Source organism: Vombatus ursinus, unplaced genomic scaffold (genome assembly GCF_900497805.2).
Source record: "Vombatus ursinus unplaced genomic scaffold, bare-nosed wombat genome assembly UNPS02014863.1, whole genome shotgun sequence".
Taxonomy (NCBI): Eukaryota; Metazoa; Chordata; class Mammalia; order Diprotodontia; family Vombatidae; genus Vombatus; species Vombatus ursinus.
The window spans coordinates 22,424,565-22,449,412 of NW_020954641.1; the positions used below are offsets into that span (position 1 = coordinate 22,424,565).

Below are 24,848 nucleotides of genomic sequence, written 5' to 3' on the forward strand. Positions count from 1 at the left end.
TTTTGAGCCCTAAACTTTTCCTACCTCCCTGCCCACCTCTCTCCCCAAGACAGCATGCAATCTGTTACAGGCTCTACTTCTACATTCATATTAAACATATTTTCACATTAGTCATGTTATAAAGAAGAATTAGAAACAATAGGAGGAACCAAAAGGAAGAAACAAAACAGAAGAAAAAAAGAGAGCAAATAGTATGCTTCGATCTGCATTCAGACCCCATAGTTCTTTGTCTGGATGTGGATAGCATTTTCCATCATGAGACTTTTGGAGATGTCTTAGATTCTTGCATTGCTGAGAAGAACTAAGTCTATCAAAGTTTCTCACTGCACAGTGTGGTTGTTACTGCATACAGTGTTCTCCGGGTTCTGCTCACTTCACTCAGCATCAGTCCATACAAGTCTTTCCAGGTTTTTGTCAAGTCCACTTGCCCATCATTTCTTATGGCACAATAGGATTCCATTACATTCATATACCACAACTTGTTCAGTCATTCCCCAATTGATGGGCATCCCCTCAATTTCCAATTCTTTGCCACCACAGAAAGAGCTGCTATAAATATTTTTGTGCATGTGAGTGTTTTTCCTATTTTTATGATCTCTTTGGGATACAGCCCTATAAGTGCTATTGCTGGGTCAAAGGGTATGCACATTTTTATAGCCCTTTGGACATGGTTAAGATTTTCTTTTTAGAGTAAAACAATTTTTATTTTTTTTTACATAATGCTTTTCAAACTGTTAATTTTTTTATACTGCTAAGATACTAGACACCTAGAATTTTCAGCCTAATTCTCAAATTTCATACTCATTTTCCAGAAATTCTCCACTGTTTGCTATGAAACTAACCTCACGATGCCTACACTAGCTGAGTACTTACCTCTTTCTTTAAGACAAATACATATCCTTCCCCCAATCAAGCCCCAAAGCATGAGTCCCTATACAGTGTTAATAAGTATTTAATACCCTTTTAGAGGGCCCCTTGGGTTGATATTCAAGCTAACCTACATTAATGAGATGAAGTATGTAAACACTTGAGAGGAAGCTGTAATAATCTGCCTCTAGAGAGAGCTGTGTTGATTACCTGAAATAAGAAAAGACTATAATGACTGGCTTATTCTACACTCACATTTTAGTCCTACTTTTTATAAATCATTTTATTTATAATAAATTATGTAATGTATATTATGTAATTATATCATGAAATACCAAATAAAACTGTGAACATAACAAATAGCATAGGATCTTCACCTACCAACTGGCAGAAGGCAAACATCTATGACTTCCAGAGTGCAGTCAGGAAAACTTTATACCCAGTTTATACCCAGTCTCAAATACTTACTAGCTGTGTGCCTCAGTTTCCTCAACTGTAAAAGGGGATAATAATACCTACCTCCCAGAACTGTTGTGAGAATCAAATGAGATAGGTGTAAAGTGATTAGTACAGTTCCCGGTATGAAGCAAACACTATATAAATATTAGCTATTATTAGTAGTAGATAAATACAAATAATACTCATTCATTACCTTTAATTCATACTTTTCCACCACTTCACGCATTTTCCACCAGTTCCCCAAAATGAGGTAAGAAGGGGAATCTTGCTCTAATGTTAGATATAAATTAAGCACATATTCCTATTGGTGACATCGTAATGGTTGATTTTTCTACCTCACCAGATCCAAATTAGATTGTAAACCACCTAAGAGCAGGACCTTTTCTTGTTTGCTTGACTCACCCTCTCATACAAACTGCCTCCAAAATATTGCACAAAGTAGATGTTTTTGCTTAATGATAGTTGTTTCAAGAATGAAAATTCCTATTTAGTATCCAGAGATTCTAAACCTAAAATTTAAAAATCACATTACAGTAGAAGTTTTCCCTGGAAATTTATGTTCCAAAATTTTCTGACTTTTAGGTACTCAATCAGTACAATAATTAATGTTTATAAGGACTTAGCACTTCAAATCCTGAAATACTTCTAAATTAAGGATTAAAATGTATCCAGTATTCTTAGTGATACATATTTAGCTGTATTTTAATTATATTGGTAAGCCATATATCTTTAATATTTAAAGTAGTAACTCTTCATTATAGACAATTAACTAGACCACCATTTTCTCTTAACATTCTGGTAAAAGTTTTCTGAACCTCCATGTAGTGTGATTTACATTATTTGGCAGTCAACTCTGAGGAAAAATAATATATAGCAATTCTGAAACTGTACTTCCGTATATCAATATGCTCTGTATTTTCCTCAAATGAGTTTCTAAGTAAACTCTCTTAACACACTTAAATTTGTTATTCTAGTTCTCCCTCTGCTGTTTAATTAGACATAGTGGCTAATTAACCAGGGCTTTGGCACCACCTAATGGCAAAAAACAAAATTTAGATTCATCAAATATTCTTATCACCTTGCATTATTCCATTTGAAACAACTTATAAAATCCCAGATGTTTGCAATTTAATTCTTTAAAATAATTAGTTTTTAAAGATGTTATCAAGTCATTTCAATCACTAATGAAGGTTGGAATGGTGATAATGTCTTCTGCAAGTGAATATATTCCAAGAAAAGGAAAACAATTTAGAAAAAAAAATAACCTTTAGTTTAAATGTAGCTTAAGAATTCAAATTATCTTCTGATAAAATTTTAATTTCTAAGTGAAGACACAGTGTGCTCTTGCACAATGTAGCCTCTCAGGTTAAAAAAAAGTCCTCAAAATATTCAACCTTTTATAAAAATGAAAGGCTTTAATGCATTTCACTTACTTACTAAGGCCTATTCTGTATTATCCTACATGCAATAAGATACTAAATGTACTTCTCAAATCATAAAATTTTAATTATTTTTCAAGAGGTCATCACCCAATCTTGATGTTACTGTGTAATGTGGCAAAAAAAAGCAAAACACGTAAGACCACGTAAAACAGATACCCAATGTTTTAAGAAAAGGTATTTATTATTTACACCACTGCTATAGTCCCTTAAGAACAATATATACCATATTTATTTGAAAGGCTTGGACTTCTTTCAAATACAAGAACTGTATAATGTAACTGTCAATAACGAAAAACAGCAGTCACATCACACTTCTATAGTGCAGGCTTAAGCATCGCAAGTAAATGACTTTTTGAAAACTGTATGGCTAGGTATTTCAATTGAGACATGGTGTTTGCACTTGGACAAGATTTAACTAGGACAGAACATGGGCTTTTGTTCATGCTTTATTAGGGATGAATCTGTGACATGTCCTATTTGAAATTTAGTGCTTTTAAACTGCTTATGACAATGGTTTTTAGGCAGAAATGCTTCTACTTAGCCATCAAACACAGCTGGACTTTTTTCCCTTTGAATTTAGTTTGTCAGTAATTATTTTCCAGGGATTCACTTCTTCCCAATATGGCACATTTGCCTTAGGGCTGGTGCTTTCCTGTCTTACAAAAAGAAACACTGACACACAAATACAAACCAAACTGAGATAGTTTGTATTTAAAAATTTAAATATTGGAACAGGGAAGAAAAACTGTGTCTAAGACAGAAGGATGAAGAACCTTGCTAACTTAAAAGGATACCAAAATTGGCTCCTGGCACAAATTTTTTGGTTTTAAAAATATAAAATAAAATCTTGCTTTCCAGTTTCAAGACGGGTTTTGATCTTTGGAGATATAATGAAACAAAAACCTAAAGTCTGAAGTTGTTTCCAAAGTTACTGAATGACATCATTAGGAAAATCAGTAAATATATTTTCCTCCATTTTTGTGGGGGAAAAACAAAACAAAACATTTACAATAATACCTTGGTAGCAGTGCAGAAATAGGTATTATTTTTAAATAGTAACATTGAAGTATATATAAGAAAAAGAAATTGAATTTTTTTCTTTTTAGCTTATTGCTGTGATCTTCAAAAAAATACAAAATAAAATAAAATAAAAAACTGGAAGACCAAGTATAAGCAGTCAGTCAGTCTGGTGTTTGCTTCAGTGTCCAGCACTATCATCATAATATCTAGCATAAAAGCAAGGAAAGGTCCATAGATGTCAATTATCTTCAGTTATAAATGCCAATGCATCTTAGAACTACTGCCCTTGCTTCTTTGAGAGATACCTGCAAGAAATTAAATTATCAAGATTTAAAAACTATCTCACACCAAGATTATTAAAACAAGCCAAATATAACTCCTAAAAAAAGTTTTAGCATTTCTTACCTCAAAGAATTAAAAAAAGCATAGCATTAGAGTACTGCTTAAAACTAATGAGGATTTGCCTGCTAAAGCAGAAATAAACATGTAGATCTACTACAGGGGTACTTGATAGACTCCTTTTCAGAATAAAGCTTTTAAATGCATAAAATAAAATATATAAGATTACCAAAAAAAGATTACATTCAAATATAACTATCAAATTTTTTTTTAGAATGAGCTCACAATCCCCAAGCTAAAAACCCCTGACCTACTGTGATATATAAATTCATTTCAAAGTGCTTTTAAAAACCTTATAGTGGATGACAATCATTGCAGAAAATGAGCCAAAAGATCTTGATCATGAATATGAAATGCAAAAAGATGCCCAGATAATAGAGGCAAGGTTTTTTCTTCCCTATTGCCATAGTGAAATTACATTAGACTACCATATATGCTTCCAAATCTTTTTCACATTTTCCAAATATAAATGGCATATCATGGTGTGTAGAAAGAGGGCCAGCCTGAGAACCAGAAAAAATTAGGTTGTTAATGGTCTGCCACTAACTGTATAATCTCAGCTAATCTCTCTAACACTCGGTTTTCTGTATAGGAAAAATGGAGATGATCACAATAACAATAGCTGTTCTGTACACCCTCAAGTACTTGTAAAAATTAAATAAAACTTTATATGTGATTGTTTATACTATATATACATCCATATGAAGGATTTTATAATCTGTAAAGCATTATAAAAATGATATTATTAAAGGAACAATGTTTTATTGTTATGTTCATGGAACAAAATTAACATTAAGTATTGTTAAATATATAAGCTATTAAAATATTAAACTTAAAAATCTGATTCCAGCAGGAATTCAATTACATGCAAGACATAATAATTCCTTGAACTTCTCTGGAGTTTGAACTTTTGATGTACTTTTAAATGCTTTACATTATCTTCACAACTTCGCAGGCCTGGTAAAATTGTTCTCCCATCAAGCTGTGCTAAGTGGTTTGCCCAAAGTCACACAACTACTGACAAGGTTTAAGACTATAACCCAAATGTGTTAAACCCAGTTCAGTGAGGGTGTTGGACTAGATACCAACAGTACCTACCTCAGGAAATCCTTGCAATAAAGAAGAGACAACAAAAGTGCTCTTTCCCATTCTTCTAAACAGAAAGTTCACGACAGGCTATTTTTTCTAAATTCTACAAAAGGTTTTTAAAGCATGCAATGCTAGTGCATCAAAATATTTAGAAGACAGTTTCTGAAAAAGGTGAAGTTTCTGAGATAAGGAAAAAGAATTTTCTTTGGTTTCCTAAATTGTAAAATACTTAAAGAATGACCCATTCCAAACAAAAATGAAGTTAAAGTGTCAAGCATATTTAAGTTACCTAGTTAATTCTGTAAACATGTTGGTATTAAAGAGGAAAAATGGAAATTTGGTGCTTACCTTTCCCAGTGTTTGTGATTCAGGTCCAAAAAGTCATCTAATTTTGCTATTTCCTTGAGGTATTGGGTTAACTTTAAAAGTTCTTTATCTTTATCTCTATTTAGATGAGCTTTCATAAAAGGCCTTATCTATTAGGAAACAAAGATCATTCAACACCTTAGACTGAGAGAAAGAAATCTACAGCAATCATTTAATTGTCTACTATTTACAAGAGATAATTAAGTTTATAAAAATTACTAAGTCCTTTGAACACTAACAGCAATATTTCTATATGAATAGTCTCAGATCTTAAACTGACAGTCATAGAGCAAGTTGAAAACTCCTCAGAATTCGACAACACTGTGCCACTTCCTTCACCTCAAAGTATCAATTTCAGCGATTGAAAATACAACTCTAACTCTCTTCTAATTTTTGTATCCCCAAAGGTCTACTATGTACAGCAGTTCTACTGCTCTTTATTTCCCCTTCTAACATTCAGGCATCTCTCTCAACTAAATCTTATACTACTTAAATATAGATAATTTCATTCAGATAAAATTAGCCCAAATATAATCTAATCTCATTATTTCTCATCCTTTGCCTGAGTGTCAAGGCTAGAGTGATGAGTTTAATAAAGAAAATGAGTGAGGAATATCTGTTTATAAGTAGTCTTTCCAAGCTATAAGGACAGGGGCTGGGACAAAGTAATGACCCTGTGCTAGTGATTCCACCTAGCTTTGTGAATCTGTAAATGTGATGAGTATGGCCTCTATGCCTTTATTTATGTTATTAATACAAATATTAAATAGCACAGGGTGAAGTACACATTTTGATGCACTTCTCTAGAGACCTTCCAAGTTGACACTGGAGTATACTATGTCAACTTCAAACACAGACTCAATTTCATTTCAGTAAACTAAAGAACTGACAAACTCTCCTGTGATGTTTCAGCAAAAACAATTATATGTAACCATTACTGCTATCTTCTCTTCAACTAGGGGTTCATGGACACATTTTGCATATTAAGTGCAAAGCATTAAGAACATCTGCCTTTAGAAAAGTCCAAGAATTATTTTATGCCACAAAATAGAACTTTGTTCCTCAAACCAAAATTGTTCCTCCAACATTTATGTAGTGACTTTAAAAAAAGAAATCTTACTTTGCAGTATCTTTGATCTGCCCTTATTTTGATCAAATTAAGGAAACAAAGTCAACTCTAAATTATACAGATTGCCATTCAGAAATAAGGATGGCAATGACCTCAAATAGTCTTTATTCAATCACTTCTCTCATTCTGTGGCCAGTAGCAACAAGTACAAACAAGAATTGTCTAACACCTACCAACAAATCAAGTCAGGAAGGGTTAGGTGAACTAAGTGGCTGCCCAACACAACTCTACACACTTCAACAAACATTTATTAAGTCCCTACTATGGATAAGGTAGAGGCTGCTAGATGGCTCAGTAGATACAGCACTAGGCCCAGACATCAGGAAGACCTGAGTTCAAATCCAGCTTCAGACACTTACTAGCTATGTGACCCTGGACAAGTTCCTTAACCTCTGTTTGCCTTAATCCACTGGAGAAGGAAATGGCAAATCACTCCAGTATCTTTGCCAAGAAAATTCCATGGACAGTACTGTCATGCTCTGGTCCACAGGGTCACAAAGAGTCAGACACAAGTGAAAAGCTCAACAACAATGTGTATAAGGTACTAAGAAAGACACTGAGGAGTCAAAGAGAGAAAACATGAAAATCGTACCCTAAAAGAGTTTATAGTCTACTATAACAGATGTCATATATACAAGTAACTTCAATACAATGTAGAATATTATGGGTACAAAGAAAAGATCTAGCAAAGTGTTTTAGAACAACCTGAGGGAACCAATGCTCTAGGCTGAAATAACAGGGAAGGTTTCAAGGTAGCACTGAGCTGCATCTCAAAGGAAGAGCAGAGTTATAATGGGTAGAGTGAAGGAGTATGTGAACCAGATTAGAGAACAGCTAGCAGTTCAACCTGGCTGGAACATACGAGTGTAAAGAAGAGTAATGTGACCTAGAAAGAACAGAACAAAAATGGTCAATAGGGTGTTGATACTCAAGATAAAGAGAAAGAGAATAAGAGAGCAGCTAGCTACCTTTAATGTGTTCAAGTCATTTAACCCAAACTATATACTTGAGTACTGAAATAACTAGTGAAAGTGACTTCTGCCACATCTCTAAGATCATAAAGAATGTGAGAAGTACCATAGAATTAAAGGTCAAAAAAGAGATAGGAATTTGATATGCAAACTACAGGGCATGGAGCCTGATTCCTACCAAAATTCTAGAATGTAACATTAAAGAGACATTTAATGAACATTTAGAAAATGATGCAGTACATGCAAAAGTAATTCAGTTTCATATGCAATCCTCTTTTTTTTGGTCTTTGCTTGAGTATCTGAATTTGTTAAGGTCACAATAAAAAAAAATTTAAAAAGCAGTTTATTTGTACATATATCTAGGATCATTTTATCAAGAACAGGTCATACATACTAAATTAATCTTATTTACTTCTTTTACCATGTTTCTAAACTGCTAGGTCAGAGGGACGCTGTAGATAAAGTTTACCTATGTTTTAGCAAAGCATTTGCTAAGGTCTTTCCTAATATTTTTGCGGTAAAGATGTACTCTAAATAGTTACACTTAATACAGCTGGAATTGGATGAATGGCTAGACCTAAAGACTAGGTATGGATCAATGTCAACTTGGAAGGTCTCTAAAGGAGTGCACCAAGTGTGCTTCATCCTGTGCTATTTAACATTTATATTATTAGCATAAAGAAAGGCATAGAGGCCATACTCATCAAATTTACGATTCACAAAGCTAGGCGGAATCATTAGCACAACAGATGACAAAATCAGGATCAAAAAATATTTTGATAAGCTATAACAATTGGGCCAGATACTTTTTATAAGATAGGGAAGGTATAACTAGACAACAATAGCTTGTTTTAGTGGTGTGCAAGCTCAACACAAGTCAACAATGATGTGGCAGTTAAAAAAAACTCATGACCTTTGGGGATGCATTCAGAAAAATATATTGTCCAGGAATAAGGAGGTGTAGTCTCCTGTAGTCTGCCCTGGTCAGGCCACATCTAAAGTACTGTGTTCCTGTATGGATAATACATTTTGGAAAGGACACTGATAAGCTGATGAATATTCAAGAAGGGAAATAAGAATGGTGAAGGGTCTCAAATCCATGCAAACTGGTTGGAGGAACTGAGGCATTTTAACCTAAAGAGTCAAGGAGGACATGATAACTAATTTTAAATAGTCAAAGGGCTTGTTCTGGTTGGCCCCAGGGAGTAGAATTAAGAACAGTGGAGTGAAAATCACAAAGAAACAAATTTAGGGTTGATTTAAGGACAATCTTCTTAATAACTTATCATCTCAAAGCGGCATGAGGTAAATATTTCCCTAAATATTTTCAAGCAGATACTAGGTTAACCATTTATCAGCCAAAAGAGTGGATTCTTTCTACTCAAAGGTCATGCTTTTGACAGCCATTAGTTAACATTCCTGTCCATACACAAAGAAGTTCATAATTACTGTTCTTATATTAAGATGAAATCGTGTTGAAAAAAGTAAATACTTACACTTCCAAATACATGTTGACTTTCAAATTCCTGAAGGGCATTTTCCCCTAAGCATTATATATTATTTACTTATAAAAGTAAAGTCATCGCTACCAAATATAGATTATACTATCTTCACGTATATTCTTTTCCAAGCCTAAATTTCAACTGTGTCCCATTAATTCAATAAACTAGCATTCTTGTCCAACATCAATCTGTGAGGAAAGCACCAAAAATTTGCTTGCCTTAGGTTTTGTTTTTTAATTAACAATCTATTTTTATGTGTTGCTAGGAAAAACAGAAGACAACTAAAAATTTTATTGTCAACATTTCTATTTTATGCTAATAAATAAACTGATAATTTTACTTTTGGTGTGAGTCAAATGCCAGTCAGTATATGTTGTTCTGCAGTTAGACTGCTTTCACAGCAATTAAAAAAAAACTTGGATGAGTCAGTTAATCAAAGAGACATGACTCAAACATACAGGGTGCATGAAGTAATAAAGTATTTTTAACTACCTGACATATTTTGCTATAAATGTCTTATATGATAAAATTAAACTGTGAAGATTCAAGTGTTCAAATGTTACTTTAATCTGAGATAGATTTTATAGAGTTTAGAAAAAATAACAGTTAAGAGAGAACTATTAAATTTTATGAATTTTTTCTAAACAATTTAAGCTTCTTTTGGCCTGTGGTCTTAAGAATAGTTCCAAACAATTGTTCCTTCAAATTTCTGTTACTGCCATTTCTTCTAGGTCATATAAAATAACAATAGAATGATTGATTACCTTTAATCCATTCTGTGGGTTCATAAGAAAATTTCTTCCAATATCATCAAACATAATGGTATTTTTTTTGCTGTAAAACTCTGAAAATTTTCCCCATATAACACCAAGTGGTTTTACCTTGAGGATAAAAAGGAAATTTTGTTTACATATGACCTCAAAGTCTTAAACAAAAATTCCTCCGATTAAAAAGAAATGAGAACTATAACAACTTGTAATGCCAAATGGCAACAGTGTTCATTTTCTCTGGTGACTAACAAATTAACAAATTATGGTAACTGAAAAAATGGAGTCTCTGTTTTGAGTAACTTTCAAATTCTATAATAAAAAAAACTACGATGCTTAGACATTTTTCTCAAAGAAAACACAAAATCAACTTCTAAATAGTTCATTGATGTCCAAACAAAATTAAAGCCAAAGTAGTCTCTCTGAAATAATAAAATGAAAATCTTCTACCATCAAATTGAGTCAATCTTTTGATTAACAAGAAAGCCATTCGTAGTTTCTAAAATGCATACCAAATGTAAATACTCAAGAGGCCCATGATACATGCGTCTATGCTTTTGGATATTTTCTCTTATTCATCTGACATCCAAATCATGGAATCTTGATTAAGATACCAAAAAATATCTTAGTGAGGAACATTTTAGTTCCTAGTTTTTCTAGTGTCTGTTTTCACAATTTCAAAATTTTGTACTGAAAAAATCATTATTTTGCCTTTAATTTGGCAGTGATATAGTATTTAAAAAGATAGGAGCCCCTTCCTGACAGATGACAGTAGATATAATGGTGACAAGTCCTTTTTAATAAACCTTACTGGTTTCAAATTTTTTTTAATTCTGAATTTCCTTTTTTAACCCCTTACACATTCTAAATTCAATTTTATTTTATTTTCAGCTCCTAATTCTCTCCCTCTCCACCCCAACTGAGAAAACAAAAATAAAACTCTCTGCCAACGTGTAAGGTCAAGCAAAACAAATTCCAACCTTAGCCATGTCCCTCCAAAAAAATATACCTCAATCTGCACTAAGTGTATCACCTCTCTACCTGGAGTAACATGTTTCACTGAGTCTTCTGGAATTGTGGGAGGTCATTGTGTTGACCATAGCACCTATGCCTTTCGAAGTTGTTGACTTTCCAATAACGTTGTTTTCCTGGTTCTACTCTCTTCACTTTGCATCAGTTCATACAAGTATTCCCAGGTTTCTCTAAAACCATCCCCTTCATCATTTTTTACAGTACAAGAGTATTCTATCATATTCATATACCATAATTTGTTCAACCATTCCCCAAATTGACAGTCATCCCCTCAGCTTCCAATTTTTTACTACCACAAAAGGAATTGCCATAAATATTTTTGTACATGTTTCCTTTCACTCTTTTTAAAAAAATCTCTTTGAGGTAATAGTGGTATTGCTGGGTCAAAGAATATGAACAGTTTGAGAACTCTGGGGGGCAGAGTTCCAAATTGCTTTCCAGAATGGCCAGACCAGTTCAGAGCTCTGACAGTACTTTAATGTATCTGTTTTGCCCATAGATTCTTCAGCATTTGTCATTTTCTTCTTTTGTCAACTTAGTCAAACTGATTGATACACCTCAGGTGTACTAAGGTGGTACCTCAGAGCTGTTTAAAATTATATTTCTCTAAATATGTGTGATTTAGACAATTTTTTTCATATAGTTATTGATGGCTTGGATTTCTTCCTCTGAAGACTGCTTATTCACATCATTTGACTATTTATCAACTGGGCTTTTATTATTATAAATTTGAATCAGTTCCCTATATATCTTAGAATTGAGACTTCAGAGAAACCTACTGCAAAGATTTTTTCCCAATTTCTTGCTTATAGCCAAAATGTAGCTGAAATGTTTTTGCTTGTACAAATTTTTTTTAATGTTGTTACCAAAATTGTCCCATTTTACCTCCTGTGAACCCGTCGATCCCTTGTTTGTTCATGAACTCTTCCCTTATGTGAAAGGTAATTTCTTCTGTGCTCCTCTAATTTATGATGTCACCCACCCACCATACTTTTAAAAATTTTTTTGACATCTCTTGTATTTATGCCACCTTCATTTTCAAACCTATCCTCCCTGTCTTTTCCTAGGAACTTATTCCGTGTAACTAAGAATAAAAGAAGGGCAAAATTCATCTCAACAAAACAAACACATTAACCAAGTCTGACAACATATGCAATGCTCCACATCCATAGACCTCTGTCTCTGCAAGGATGGAAGATAAGTGCATTTTCTCACTGCATCCTCAAGGTCAAAGTTAGTTAATATAATTACACAATCATTTGTGTATTCTGTTTTCAAGGTTCTGCTCACTTCCTTTTTTACATCAGTTTAGGTATCTTCCCCTTCTCCTCTGAATTTTTCATATTCATCTTTTTTTACAACACAGAAATATGCCATTCAACTCATATATCACAATTCATTTAACGATTATCCAATCAATGGGCATCATCTGTGTTTCCGCTTCTTTGCTATCATAAAAAATGTTTTGATGAATATTTTGTTGTAAATGACATCTTTCTGTCTTTGCCTCCGTGGGGTATGTGTCTAGCAGCAGGATCTCTGGGATAAAGGATATAATTACTTCCTTAGCATAATTTCACATTCCTTGCCATAAAGGTTGAACCACTTCATAGTTCACCAATGGTATTTTAGTACTATCTTTCCATAGCACCTCCAAAGCTCACTTATTCCCTTTCCGTCAATTTTCTGGGTATAAGCTAAAACCTCAGAGTTCTTTTGATATATATTTTCCTTATTATTAATGATTTGGGGCAGTCTTTAAAATGGTTATTAATAGTCTGCTATTTTTGGAGAATCATTTATTTACTAAGTGACACCACATAACCATTACTACTGCACACTCATTGGTGGCAGTGTAGTATGGTGCACAGAATCCTGAAATCAAAGTTCACTGACACAGAGTCTTGCTTAATATTCATTCTGGAAAAGCCTATTATTCAATTTTATTCTCTATCCACTGCAAAGAAAACTGTTGTTGACAATTTTTCTTCTTCCTAAATCTTTATCTGTATCTAAATTGCACTTTAGTGGATGAAAAAAATACAAAACAAATATTTAAATATATAGGGAATATCACATTAGGACAATACTAGATTCATATAGCCTTTTGCTAACAAAGTGCCTGAGGGACATGCTATGATAGGATATAGTCCACAGATTCAGGTTACATATATCTCAGTTACATATATCTCACATTCTCTGAGTAGCCATTCATTGTTTTGCCAAATTCTTTCTGAATACAATCAAAATGCCTCTTGGTATAAGTGAAATATCTATATCAATAGATGGATATACACACTTATCATCTGCTATATATAGTTTCACATTCATTTTTCATAGACTTAAATTGCTCGGATTTCAACAGGACCCTTCTTTATCCTTTATATACTCTATAATCCAGTTACACTGGCCTACATGTAGTTCCTCAAAAATAGCATCCCATCTCCAGTCTCTATGCCTTGTAATGGCTGTTTCCAGTGCTAGGTATGTTCTTTCTCCTAATCTGTGCCTCTCAGCTTTTCTGGCTTTCTTCAAATCTCAAATCCTAAATTCTAGAGGACTCTTTTCCCAGTCCTTCTCACTACTAATGCCTTCCCTCTGATATTACCTTCTACTTCCACTAGACAGAGATAGAGATCTATATAGAACTTATATGTATACAATTATTTGCATGTTGTCTCATTCATCTGAAATCCTTAAGGGTAGGGATTATGTTTTTGCCTTTCTTTATATCCCCAGTTCTTAATCATTTTAATCTGTCCACATACAGCTGTTCCCTAATGTCTATCTTTTTAGTTGCTCTTCTCTGGACCTTCTCTAGTCTATTATGTCTTTCTTGATGGCAACAACCAAAATTACACATGTAATTTCAGATGTCAATAAATCACAATTCTATACAGAGGTAGGAAAATGTTTTTTATTTTTGTTTTTAATACCCTCCTTAATTTAATATGTAATATTTTGCTAACTTTTTTTGATTTTGGTGGCAGACGCAGACACACACACACACACACACACGAGACTATGGGCTGTTATGGCCCAGAAGAGACTTGATAGTCTCTTTGTTCTATGAAGCTGCCAGTTTAGTGTGCTATATAGACAGATGCATATCTACCTATACATATGTATACACATACACACACACATATATACACACACATACACACATAGAGAGAGCAAGAGAGAAAGTGTGTGTGTGTGTGTGTGTGTGTGTGTGGCTGGCTTTTTTTCTCCATAACTGAATTTCTTTGCACTGGCCCAAATCAAAACTCATCTGCCACTTTTCTGTCCACCTGCATAAATTCATAAGCTCTTTCTATAATATATCAATTTGGTTCTTTATTAACCAAAAGATTATAAATGTGAAGTATCATATACTTCAAGTTACATTGTGTGGCCATTCCTTTTATCAACTGAGAACAAAATTCATCTGCTGTAGAAACAATATTCCTAGGGCCCTGCCGTAGAAGATGATCTAGCTTCTCATAAGGTTCTCCCTGACACAAGCTACACTAGTTTTTCCTTAAAGGGCATCGAGATGGGGTAGCTAGGTGGCACAGTGGGTAGAGCTCCAGCCTTGGAGTCAGGAGGACTTGAGTCCAAATCCAGCCTCATATACTTGACACTTACTAGCTGCATGACCCTGGGCAAGTCACTTAACCCCAACTGCCTCACCAAAAAGCAAAAAAAAAAAAAAAAATGGCATTAAGACAATCCTTAAATCTGACTGATTCAAAGGACTAAAGAATCAGTTTGATATAACTTCCTGGTCTTGTGACTCCAAAAGCCAAGGCAAAAGAGTTACTGGTTCTTCCTTCAGCATTCTGACAAGCAGACCATCATGGACAATGCAAAGCCAAGGAAGCAACACACAAATCAATCGGTATTATATTGCTGTAAGATATGTTTTACCTGCTCTGCATATCTCTCCTTTGATACGACTAAGTAAACCTCCTTCTGATAACTATCAGATGTTCTGTAAGTGTCCCATTCTGCTCCAATTCTAAACCTGAAGAACCACACTGGCCTAAGTCAAGTCGGGCCTATTACACCATCCATATCTCCTTAGTCTTGGGTTTCTGTAAGTCCTACACAGATGATATACTCAATGTACCAAAGGCCTTCTTCTAATTCTCTTAATATTTTGTGGGAACCCTGGCAAGCATAACAAAAGGTAAATACATTTTCAAATAAAAATACTTCTTACATCTATTAGGCCTCTTCTTGGAGTATGCACTGTTATCATAGCAGCACTGTCCAACATGAAGGTGATCTTATAGTTTGTATTTGTACTTACTCCCAGCTCCTATAAATAAAAATACCCATTACTGAAGTGACAATTGTTTCAGAAAGACTTTGCTGCTCTTCCCCAGTGCTTGGCTTGCTTTTTTTTCTATAATATCAATAGATAAGGACATTAGATCAATTAGAGGGAGATTCCAACTGTCATTTCTTGCATCTCCAATTTTCTACCCATATGACTAACATTCTGCTGAGTTGATAAATCTTAGTAAATGAAGTTAAAAAGAGCAGTGAAAAGTAGATACAATTGAACTAAAAAAAAAAAGAAAAACATATAACTTATTTGTCCAGAATATCATTCTTTTGCAGTCATTACAATCATAGTAAATGAAAGAGACTCAAATTGACATTTTAAGTCACAAAATAGCTACAACGGATAAGCAATTCTGTGTTGAAAACTATCAAATGTCAAATCCAAATAAACTGTAATAACATCTCTTCTCCTAGAACTACAGTATTGCTTTTTATCTTGTTGATTACATTCTAGTGATACTTAAAACTGTACATTTTTTATAGTTTCTAGTAATTTGAAATTTTGGTAGCCATAAAAATTGTTTTCTAACATTTACCTTCATTTTAGCTTCAATCCACTTCATATTTGTAGCAGCTAAAATACAAAAGAAAATAATGCAATATGAAGAATTCAAATTATATAACACTAAAATCTTCAATCTCTTGTGTAAACAGAGCTTTCTTCTGAAAAATGCCAGAAGCAAAGCAATCACATTAGATATCCATTAGTATAGCATTATGTTCAACCTTTACAAACAAAAAAAGTACACCAATTGTTTTTGGTATATCTTCAAGAAAGAAAATTCTGTACCACTGAGCAGAATATATGATAGACTTAGAGCTGGGAGGAAGTTCAGGTTAACTAGTTCAATCACCTCATTTTACAGACAAACTATGTCCAGAGAGGTTAAGTGACTTACCTAAGGTCATACATAGGAGAGGCAAGATTCAATCACAGGCCATCCTCCAGCTCTTTCCACTAGAGAATCTCTGAGATACTTCCCAACTCTAAATCTATACTCCTATTATCTATAACATACACACATCCTTTGCTTAAACAGTTACAAATGAAGAATACTTATAAGTCAGATTGCAAATTCCCTTTAAGAAATGGTACCCTTATGGGGCAGATAGGTGGCGCAGTGGATAGAGCATGGGCCCTGGATTCAGGAGTACCGGAGTTCAAATCCGGCCTCAGACACATAACACTTACTAGTTGTGTGACCCTGGGCAAGTCACTTAACCCCACTGCCTAGCCCCTCCCCCAAAAAAATGGTACCCTTACCTTATGATTCCCAAGCCACAGATTTGCACATTTTGGGGTACACAGGGTCCTAGCTCATTCATGCAAATGCTACCAAACAGAATTCCTGGTTATGTTATTGCAAGTATAAGCATCTTCCTATACGTGTTGACAAATTGATTACTACCCAACCATAAGTCCTCTGCCAGAGTCAACAAACATAACATTTGTTGAGCCCTGGCAGCCTTTACTGATGACACCAAAAACTAACAAAATACATATGCACAATGTGCTCATTTTCCAACTATTCAGATACTGATTCATGAGTAGGCCAAAGGTAAATGATAAGAGACAACTTCCTCTGGTCCATAGAACAGTGGAACAAGCCATACAGATCACCACTAGAGAATAACCTCTATGAGGGCCAGGACACTGTCTTATTTAATTTTTTATCTCCTCAAGGAACTAGCATAGTACTCTGTCCATAAAAAATACAAAGTAAATGTTTGTGGAAGGAACACGAAACCATTACCAAGACGTTAGGAAAGAGGCCAGTGAATTAAAATTTTGAGGAAAGTTCAAAAGTGGTAAAAGAATTACTTCTCACACACACACACACACACACACACACACACACACACACACCACAACACACAACTGAAAACAATCAGAATGTTTAAAGTCAATGGAAAAATTTAACCCAAATGCTAAAGCTTTAAGGACTAACTACAATGGGAATAATAATGAAGTAGACAAACACGCTGCCAGAATACTACATTCTGCTTTTTAATTCCAAATTCTTGTATTAGGAAAATACTCCCTAATAAAAAAAATTATCAAAACATTAATCTAACACCATGCTCTGTGGAGAATAACTTTTTCCCATTAAAACATGTCATCATTTTAAAAGACTAGAAGAACAATAATGAAAATGGTCTTGATTTTCCCATTCTAACCCCACAAAACACCATACTGTACCATGTGAAAAAGTTAAAAAGTCCTTCACTCAGCCTGACTTAATTCTCTTACTCTTACATATGTCCAAAGGAGGCTTCCTTCTTTAGGTTTATACTAATTTGTGGGCTTAAGAATTAGCATTCAGGAAGGCTAAATGATATGGAAGGAAATCTTTAAGTGAAAAATGTAGCTTACACCAAATAACTATGTCATAATCTTCATATGCAGATGTTAAGAATTCATGAAGATATGGCCGCATCAATTCTACCCCAGTCTCTGCACAGGACCTGTGATCTACAAAGAAAATCAAGAAAATTAGTGAGACAATTATTAATTTAAGATTATTAGGATTACTGTCCTAACTCTAATTCACCCCACCTTTTAATTCATCCTAGACTACTGCAAAATTATCCTTTGTTACACTTATCTCTGATCGCCGTGCTCCCAAAAACCAAACAAATTCAAGTTCAAAATGGAATTCAAGGATCTTTACATTCTGGCCCCAAACTACCTTTGTAGTCTTATCTCATACTATTCCCCTTAATGCAATCTATATGCTACATGCTGGCCAAATTGGATTACTGGTCTTTCAATACATACATCTTGCCTCTTTGCATTGTGTTACTCACAATGTACCTGAGGCCTAAAATGTTGTTCTCTTTCTTCCCTCTTTTTTCCTCCATTCCCACTACTGAAATTCTACTCATTTTTCAAAACCCAGTTCCACTACTACTTCTTCCAGAAAGCCTGGGTTCAGCCTCCGGCTAGAAGCGATCTCTTCTTCCTCTTAATTCTCACATGTAATGTTCCATTCTACATAATAGTTATTTGTGCTCATGTTTTATTTTTCCTACTAAATGAAAATCTCTTTGAGGGGAAATAGCCAGGTCTTAGTTATTCTGGTATCTCTCTTACTTGTAGGATTTAATAAAATGTATTACAAATAGTGGATGCTCAACGTTGATGAATTTTAATGAACATAAATATGAGTGAAACATTTGTAAACAGAAAACAAAGGCATATCAAATATTTGCTAGAGAAAAAAATTAATTCTTTGATGATAGAATTATCCCCTTGGACTCTAAAGCCAAGGGTTTCATGCTAACTTCATAAATTCTAAAAGAATACTGTCCTTTTAGTAAAATTGATCTTGGAGCTATATTCTGTCAAGTCAATAAGAACATAAACACATTTATATAACAGTGTTTGAAGGCAAAAAGGGAACGGAAGAAGAGTGTGCAAATATACAATTAAGTTTAATTATTCTGAAAAATATATTTGGATTAATTCCATGAATTCCCAGTGAAAACCAAACCCAGCTTCCCTCATTTAAAAAAAAAATAGGTTAATTCACTGATAAACTGGTTTCAATTTTGAAACTAATTTACAACTTACTGATTGCATATACACTTCAATAAATAGGATGGTAGCATGACAATATTTTTATTCTTCTATTATAAACTGTACACATTCATTTGGCAATTGTTGCATAGTACAATTTTTTAAGTCATTAATTTCCAAATCAATATGACAAATTCTGAAATCTAAAAAACTTGAGCATAATTAAGAAGTAAAAAGAGAGGGATATAAAGTCAAAAATAAATTTAAAATATTTTACTGCATTGCTTAAAAAAAAAAAAAAGTAGACAGGGTACAAGCCCTGAAGTCAGGAGGACCTGAGTTCAAATCTGGCCTCAGACACTTGACACTTACTAGCTGTGTGACCTTGGGCAAGTCACTTAACCCCACTGTCTAGCCCCCCAAAAAAAGTCACTCCCCCAAAATGGGAAAATTCTTATTAGCAGACTTACCAAACAATGTATAATCAACATCTAGAACCAAAAGTTTTTTTCCTTCCCTGGGAGGATTCAAAATTTCCACTTTGTAATCTTTAACTCTTCGAGAAATTTTTAGCAGGTTTTCTTCCCTAATGCAAAAAGTAAAAACATAGTTGGAAGTGTCTGATTTTCATATTAAATCTAATTTTCTATGAAAAGTACTAAGTACTCACCTATTTTCTACTTCAACTACTTCCTCTTCAATATCAAAATCATTGACAACATCATCATTGTCAGGTGGTGGGCCTAAGACATCTTCCTATAAATAGGGAAAACGAGCACAGTCTTGATTTTAGTATTTCTTGTCATTTTTATTTTAACAAATTAAACCAAAATTATTTATCATTTTCCTATTTTTAAAAATATATGTTATAAAGTTCAAATAACAGCGAGCAATTTGAGGGAGAATGTCTTTCAAAATATATTTTGAAAGATTTCTAAGGATAACATTTCACTGTAAGGTTTGGCATATTAAATGTGATCCCCATTCCAGCTACTTTAGTACCTACATATGGCTCTATATAAAACAGCATACTTATGTTCTGCTATGAGTTAATACCTTGCCTATAATATTATGCTACTTTTTAAAAATTTACTCCTGACAACCCTATCACAATTATATCTATGGTACAACAGTGTAATGTAGATTGTAACATCTTCAAAGGAACAAATGGTTTGTAAACATTTACCAAGCTCTCCTCTCGAGTTCCCATCATCATGATTTTAGTATTTGGTTTCAGTTTGAGAGCTCCAAGCTTAACGTCATTTTCTGCAGGTTTGCCTACAATACAAGCAAATGACTGTTTTTTCACTAAAGTTCAAAAGCCAACTTCACTATTCCATGACACAAACCCTAAAATAAAAATCTGTACATTTTCACAGCAGGTGAAACTAAACTGGCATAGCAATATGTTACTGTAAAGTAATAGCCATATGTCTAAAATACTAAAAAGCAGTAGCTGATCTTAGTGCTATTTTCCCCTTTGCCCCACAAAAAAACCCTACCTTTATAAAATTCATCCTTCACTAATTCAAAATAAAGAAAATACTCTTCCGAAAAGACTCAAGCACAATACCACCCTTCCCCCATATGGTCACCACTTCAACTACACAAAATTTACCCTTCAAAAGCTATTATTACAAAAGATAAATGCCATAAATGCTGAGAGGCCCTTACAGAGTTGGTGTGAGTGGAACACCTTCCTCACTTTAAAAGCAGACAAGATTATATGGGATGAACAAAAGGCCCAGGACTTTAAGAAATATTCTAGATTCAGTTTCATCTAATGCTTCTGTGTAACAAACTGAACTAAGAAAAAGATAATTATAAAAATGATAAGGATCGGCAATTCTCAAGAGAATAAAAAGTAATCTTATCATTATTGACAGTTCTTTCAAATAGCTTTTCATATATCAGTTTACTAAAATGTTACAGACTTATTTGTGCTACTTAAGAGTAGTAACACCTCCACTTAACATACATATCCAAAGCAGAGGAAAAATACTGTACTAAAGTAAAAGGATATTTAAATATTACAGTAACATTCAAGAAAAAAATACACAAATATTTCAGTAAAGAAGGTTGAAAAGTGCTACACAATTATTTATTAAAAAAAAAAATGAATGTTTTTTACCTTTAACTTTGAGACCAAGCAACTTTTGTCGTTCTGGTAGCACTCCTGTAAGTGTCTTGAGGGACTGCTTGAGGTCGAGTATTGTGTCTTCTTCGGAAAGTGTGGTTATTGAATATTCCTGTCCACCCCATTTGATTATGAGAGAGAGAGACATCCCTGAAGCATGCGATCAAGCAGTTTATTGTCAAAAGACCTAGAAAGGAAAGAATGGGCAAGTAAAAAATTAAAATGAATACATATATACACAATACTTTAAGATCTGAATAGTGTTCTAAAATAACATTTTGGTTACTTGGTGGTAGCTTAAAATTATTATTTATAATACTCTGTTATTCAGTAGCATTATGTATTTCTCTCCCTTCACTCCCATACATCGTCATCATCACTACAAATAACATTACATAGCACTTACAGATTTTTTACAAACTCATTTCTCCTAAGTCAAGGTATTCTAGTTTAAAAAAAATAAATATGGCTATTTCTAAACTCTTTCTTTTGACTAATGAAACATTTAATTAAATTCTTCCAAAATACAGTTCCTTACTTCCTCCTCTCTCCATTTATTATAAGCAAATAACAGGGTAAAAGTAAACTCTGAATTTCAAAATCATTTAGTATTGGCATGAAAACTATCTGTTGGCATCTTCAACATGACCGATTAGCTGTAAGATCTATTATAACTATCTAAACATACGATACTTACATTAGAACAAAATTGATGCAGTTTTGAATAATTTTAAGTCACTATTAATATAATTCAAGATACCTGACTATTTTAGTTATTTACTTAATGTTATGAGCTCCAATAATACACTGCATAAAAGTGAAATGAACTGTTTATTTAGCATAAAAATGCTAACCTTTAACTTAGTATAAGATCAATTTCCTCTGAGGGGAAAAAAAGTCAAACTGTAGCATAATGCCAATTGCTGAAGTATCATTCACCAGAACAGTATATATCATATTTGGCAGTATAAGTATTACAATTAATATCATCTCTATAAATATAAAAGATATTTAAATATTCATAAATACTAAGCAACAGATGAATGATGAAATTCAAACCTGCTGCCCTAGGATTATGACTTCAACTTCTTGGGCAAGTCACAACCTCTATGTATCACTTTTCTCATCTGTAAAACAGAAGGGGATGGGGCTAGATGATTTCTAGGGTCCCTTCAAATTCAAAACCCTAAAATACTCAAAGGAAAATGGTAGAGTACAAAGTGCACAGTACTAAGAATTCAGTTTGTAATCTCAACTCTAATATGAATTAGCTGTATGACCATGTAAATCACATAACCTATCTGCTTTCAAGAAGTTCCTTCTTCTGTTAAATGAAGGGTTTAACTGTATGAAGCCATTTTCAGGTCTAAGACCTTATAATATACATCTTCAAATGAAAAATCAGCAAAGTAACAACGCGAAAGGTAACAACAGTACCCTTGCTCTAAATCCACTTAATGAAGGTATTGCACCATATGATGTTTTTCAGCTGAATGTCATGTTCAAATGAAAATCAGCAAACCAGCAATAATGTATGCTTATAATTATGTATACACAATTATACTTCCAGTTAGGCTTTTCTTTTGACCTTCCCCTCAACAAATATTTTCTATCAATAGTTACAAAAACTCATTTAAAAAAACTTTAGGGAAAAACTAATACGTCAAACAAATGAACAATTATAATAAAAAGACCAGAATTCAAACTAGCAAAACTGTAAAAAAGAGGTAGCATTTATAATTACAAGATATATTAAGAGTTCACCTAGCACAACCTGTTCATAATCTAGACGAGAACAATGAGGCTGAGGAAGAGTATTTAACCTGGCCGAAGTCATACAAGGTATGAGTAGCAGAGCAGGGATTCGAACCCAATTCCTTTGATTCCACATCCAGAGCTCTTTTCACACCATTACTACCTCCAGTAATTTGTAATAGGTCTATAAATGGCATGCTACCACCCACACTGAAGAAAAGTTCCAAAAAGGGGGAATCCAACTGAACAAACATTTATTAAACGCCTCTCTCTGCAAAGCACTGAGTCAGTCTGTCTCTCTCTGTCTCTGTGTGTCTCTCTGTTTCTCTCTCTCTCTCTCTCTCTGTGTCTCTCTCTACGTTTCTCTCTCTCTGTCTCTGTGTGTGTGTGTCTCTGTGTCTCTCTCTGTGTCTCCGTCTCTGTCTCTCTCCTCAGATCAGTGCAGAAGGCAGGAGCTGCCTCAGGAGGAGGGTGCAGGGAGGTACCAGGAAGAGAACTGCCGAGGTGACGGGGGCGGGGGAGAGGAGGGAGGACTATGGAGATGCGGGGTTCAGACGAAGCGGGAGGGCAGGACTTCAGCAGAGGAGGCTTTGAAACAGGATGGGAAAACAAGTCGCCCGTGAGGGGGCCGCTGAGGCTGGCACGGGTCCTGGGTCCTGGGGCAGGGGGACGGGTGGGGGAGCTGCCCCGGCCCCTCCAGCCCGCCTCACCAACACCCAGGTCCCGTCCTCTCCCCTCGCGTTTCGCTCAATTCCACAGGGAGCCCGCGGGAGAGCGGCGGATTCGGCCTCCGGCCGGGGTCCCCGCACCGCAGGCCCCGAGGCCCTGCAGGAAAGGAGAAGGGGACCGCACACGGAAAGGAAAGGGGATGACCAACTCCCCACAGAGGTTGCCGCCGGTTTCTGTCAGTTCGCTTCGGGGCAACGCAGCGCGTCCCGCCCCCTCACCTGGAACGGAGTCCCGACTGGCAGCGGCGGCAGATACAAGAAGTTGCCACACCGGAACCGGCGGCGCCGCCCGGAAGTGGTGGATAGGAACCGGAATTGGTCGTCCGAACCGGAAGTCAAGGAAGACGTCGAGGTGGCGAGGGGAAGATAGGTTGAGGGAATGGAGAACCGCTGCAGTGGTCCTCAGAGGGAAACAGGCAACCCCCGGAGATAGCTAACGCCTTGCTTCCAGGAGAAATCAAAGGCTTCGGGCCGCTGCGACCCGGATGTAGATGGCCCGGAGGCTCTGGCGGCTGCCTGCGTCCTGCCCGCACTACGCATGAGCACGCTGCACGTCAGAGGCTGGGCGGGGGAAGGGCGGGCAGGGCATGGAGCTGTCATCGCCTGCCTGCGCGACTTGGAACGTTGCGCCTCCCGAGGCATCTCTCCAGATCCCAGATCCCAGGTCCTGAGAGATCCGGCCCTCCGCGTGTATGTCACGAGGTCATGAAACCAGGGAGCATTCAGGGCTTGGAGTCAAGTGCCTGGAATCGAATTCCTGTCCCAGCATTTATCTGTATGACCTCGGGCAAGTCTCTTAATATTTCTGAACCTTAGCTTCCTTATCTCTAAAATGGGAGTGATGATACTTGTTCTCACCAAGCATTTTGTAAACTGGACGTGGTAATAGAGAGCTGGGCTCCATTCAGGAAAAGCTGAATTCGAGTCCAGTCCCTCAAACGTGCCGGGTGGCTGTGTGATCTCTAGTAAGTCGTTTCCCTGCGAGGGAAGCCCAAGCCCGTGAGTAGCAGAGAAGGTGCCAGTTGACATTGGTAGAGAAATACCCAGTAGAGAGCTGTCTACACCAGTGGAACCCTAAATGGGCCAGGTATTTTAAAATGTCATGTAAATGTGAGCAAACCTTTCCCAAAGTGGGGGAAATATTTACATTGGGACACAGGAGGCAGTGGAAGACAGAGGAAAGATCCCTAAACTTAGCGTAGTAAGAGTACCAGAGTTTGAATCCCATCTCTGTCACTTTCTAACAGTTTGACTGTGGGAAAGTCACTTCACTTCTCTGGGCCTCAGTTTCCTTATCTTAAAAATGAGATGGTTGGATCAGATAGTTTCT

General features: G+C 35.3%; 1 protein-coding gene across 2 annotated transcripts; it reads right to left on the reverse strand.

The window, feature by feature from the left end:
* Nucleotides 1-2,930: 2,930 nt before the first annotated feature.
* Nucleotides 2,931-24,050, reverse strand: UBLCP1 (ubiquitin like domain containing CTD phosphatase 1). 2 transcript variants are annotated; one of them, XM_027841679.1, is made up of 12 exons: nt 23,738-24,050; nt 22,095-22,162; nt 21,030-21,222; nt 20,085-20,176; nt 19,569-19,654; nt 19,369-19,484; nt 17,753-17,851; nt 15,915-15,952; nt 15,251-15,349; nt 10,009-10,125; nt 5,625-5,752; nt 2,931-4,093 (listed from the first exon to the last, which is right to left on the reverse strand). In XM_027841679.1, exons 3-12 carry the CDS (start codon nt 21,181-21,183, stop codon nt 4,066-4,068), a joined length of 957 nt encoding a protein of 318 aa, XP_027697480.1. In that variant the 5' UTR covers nt 21,184-21,222; nt 22,095-22,162; nt 23,738-24,050; the 3' UTR covers nt 2,931-4,065. The 2 variants fall into 2 exon arrangements, with proteins under 2 accessions (XP_027697480.1, XP_027697479.1); XM_027841678.1 differs by lacking the exon at nt 22,095-22,162.
* Nucleotides 24,051-24,848: the final 798 nt, after the last annotated feature.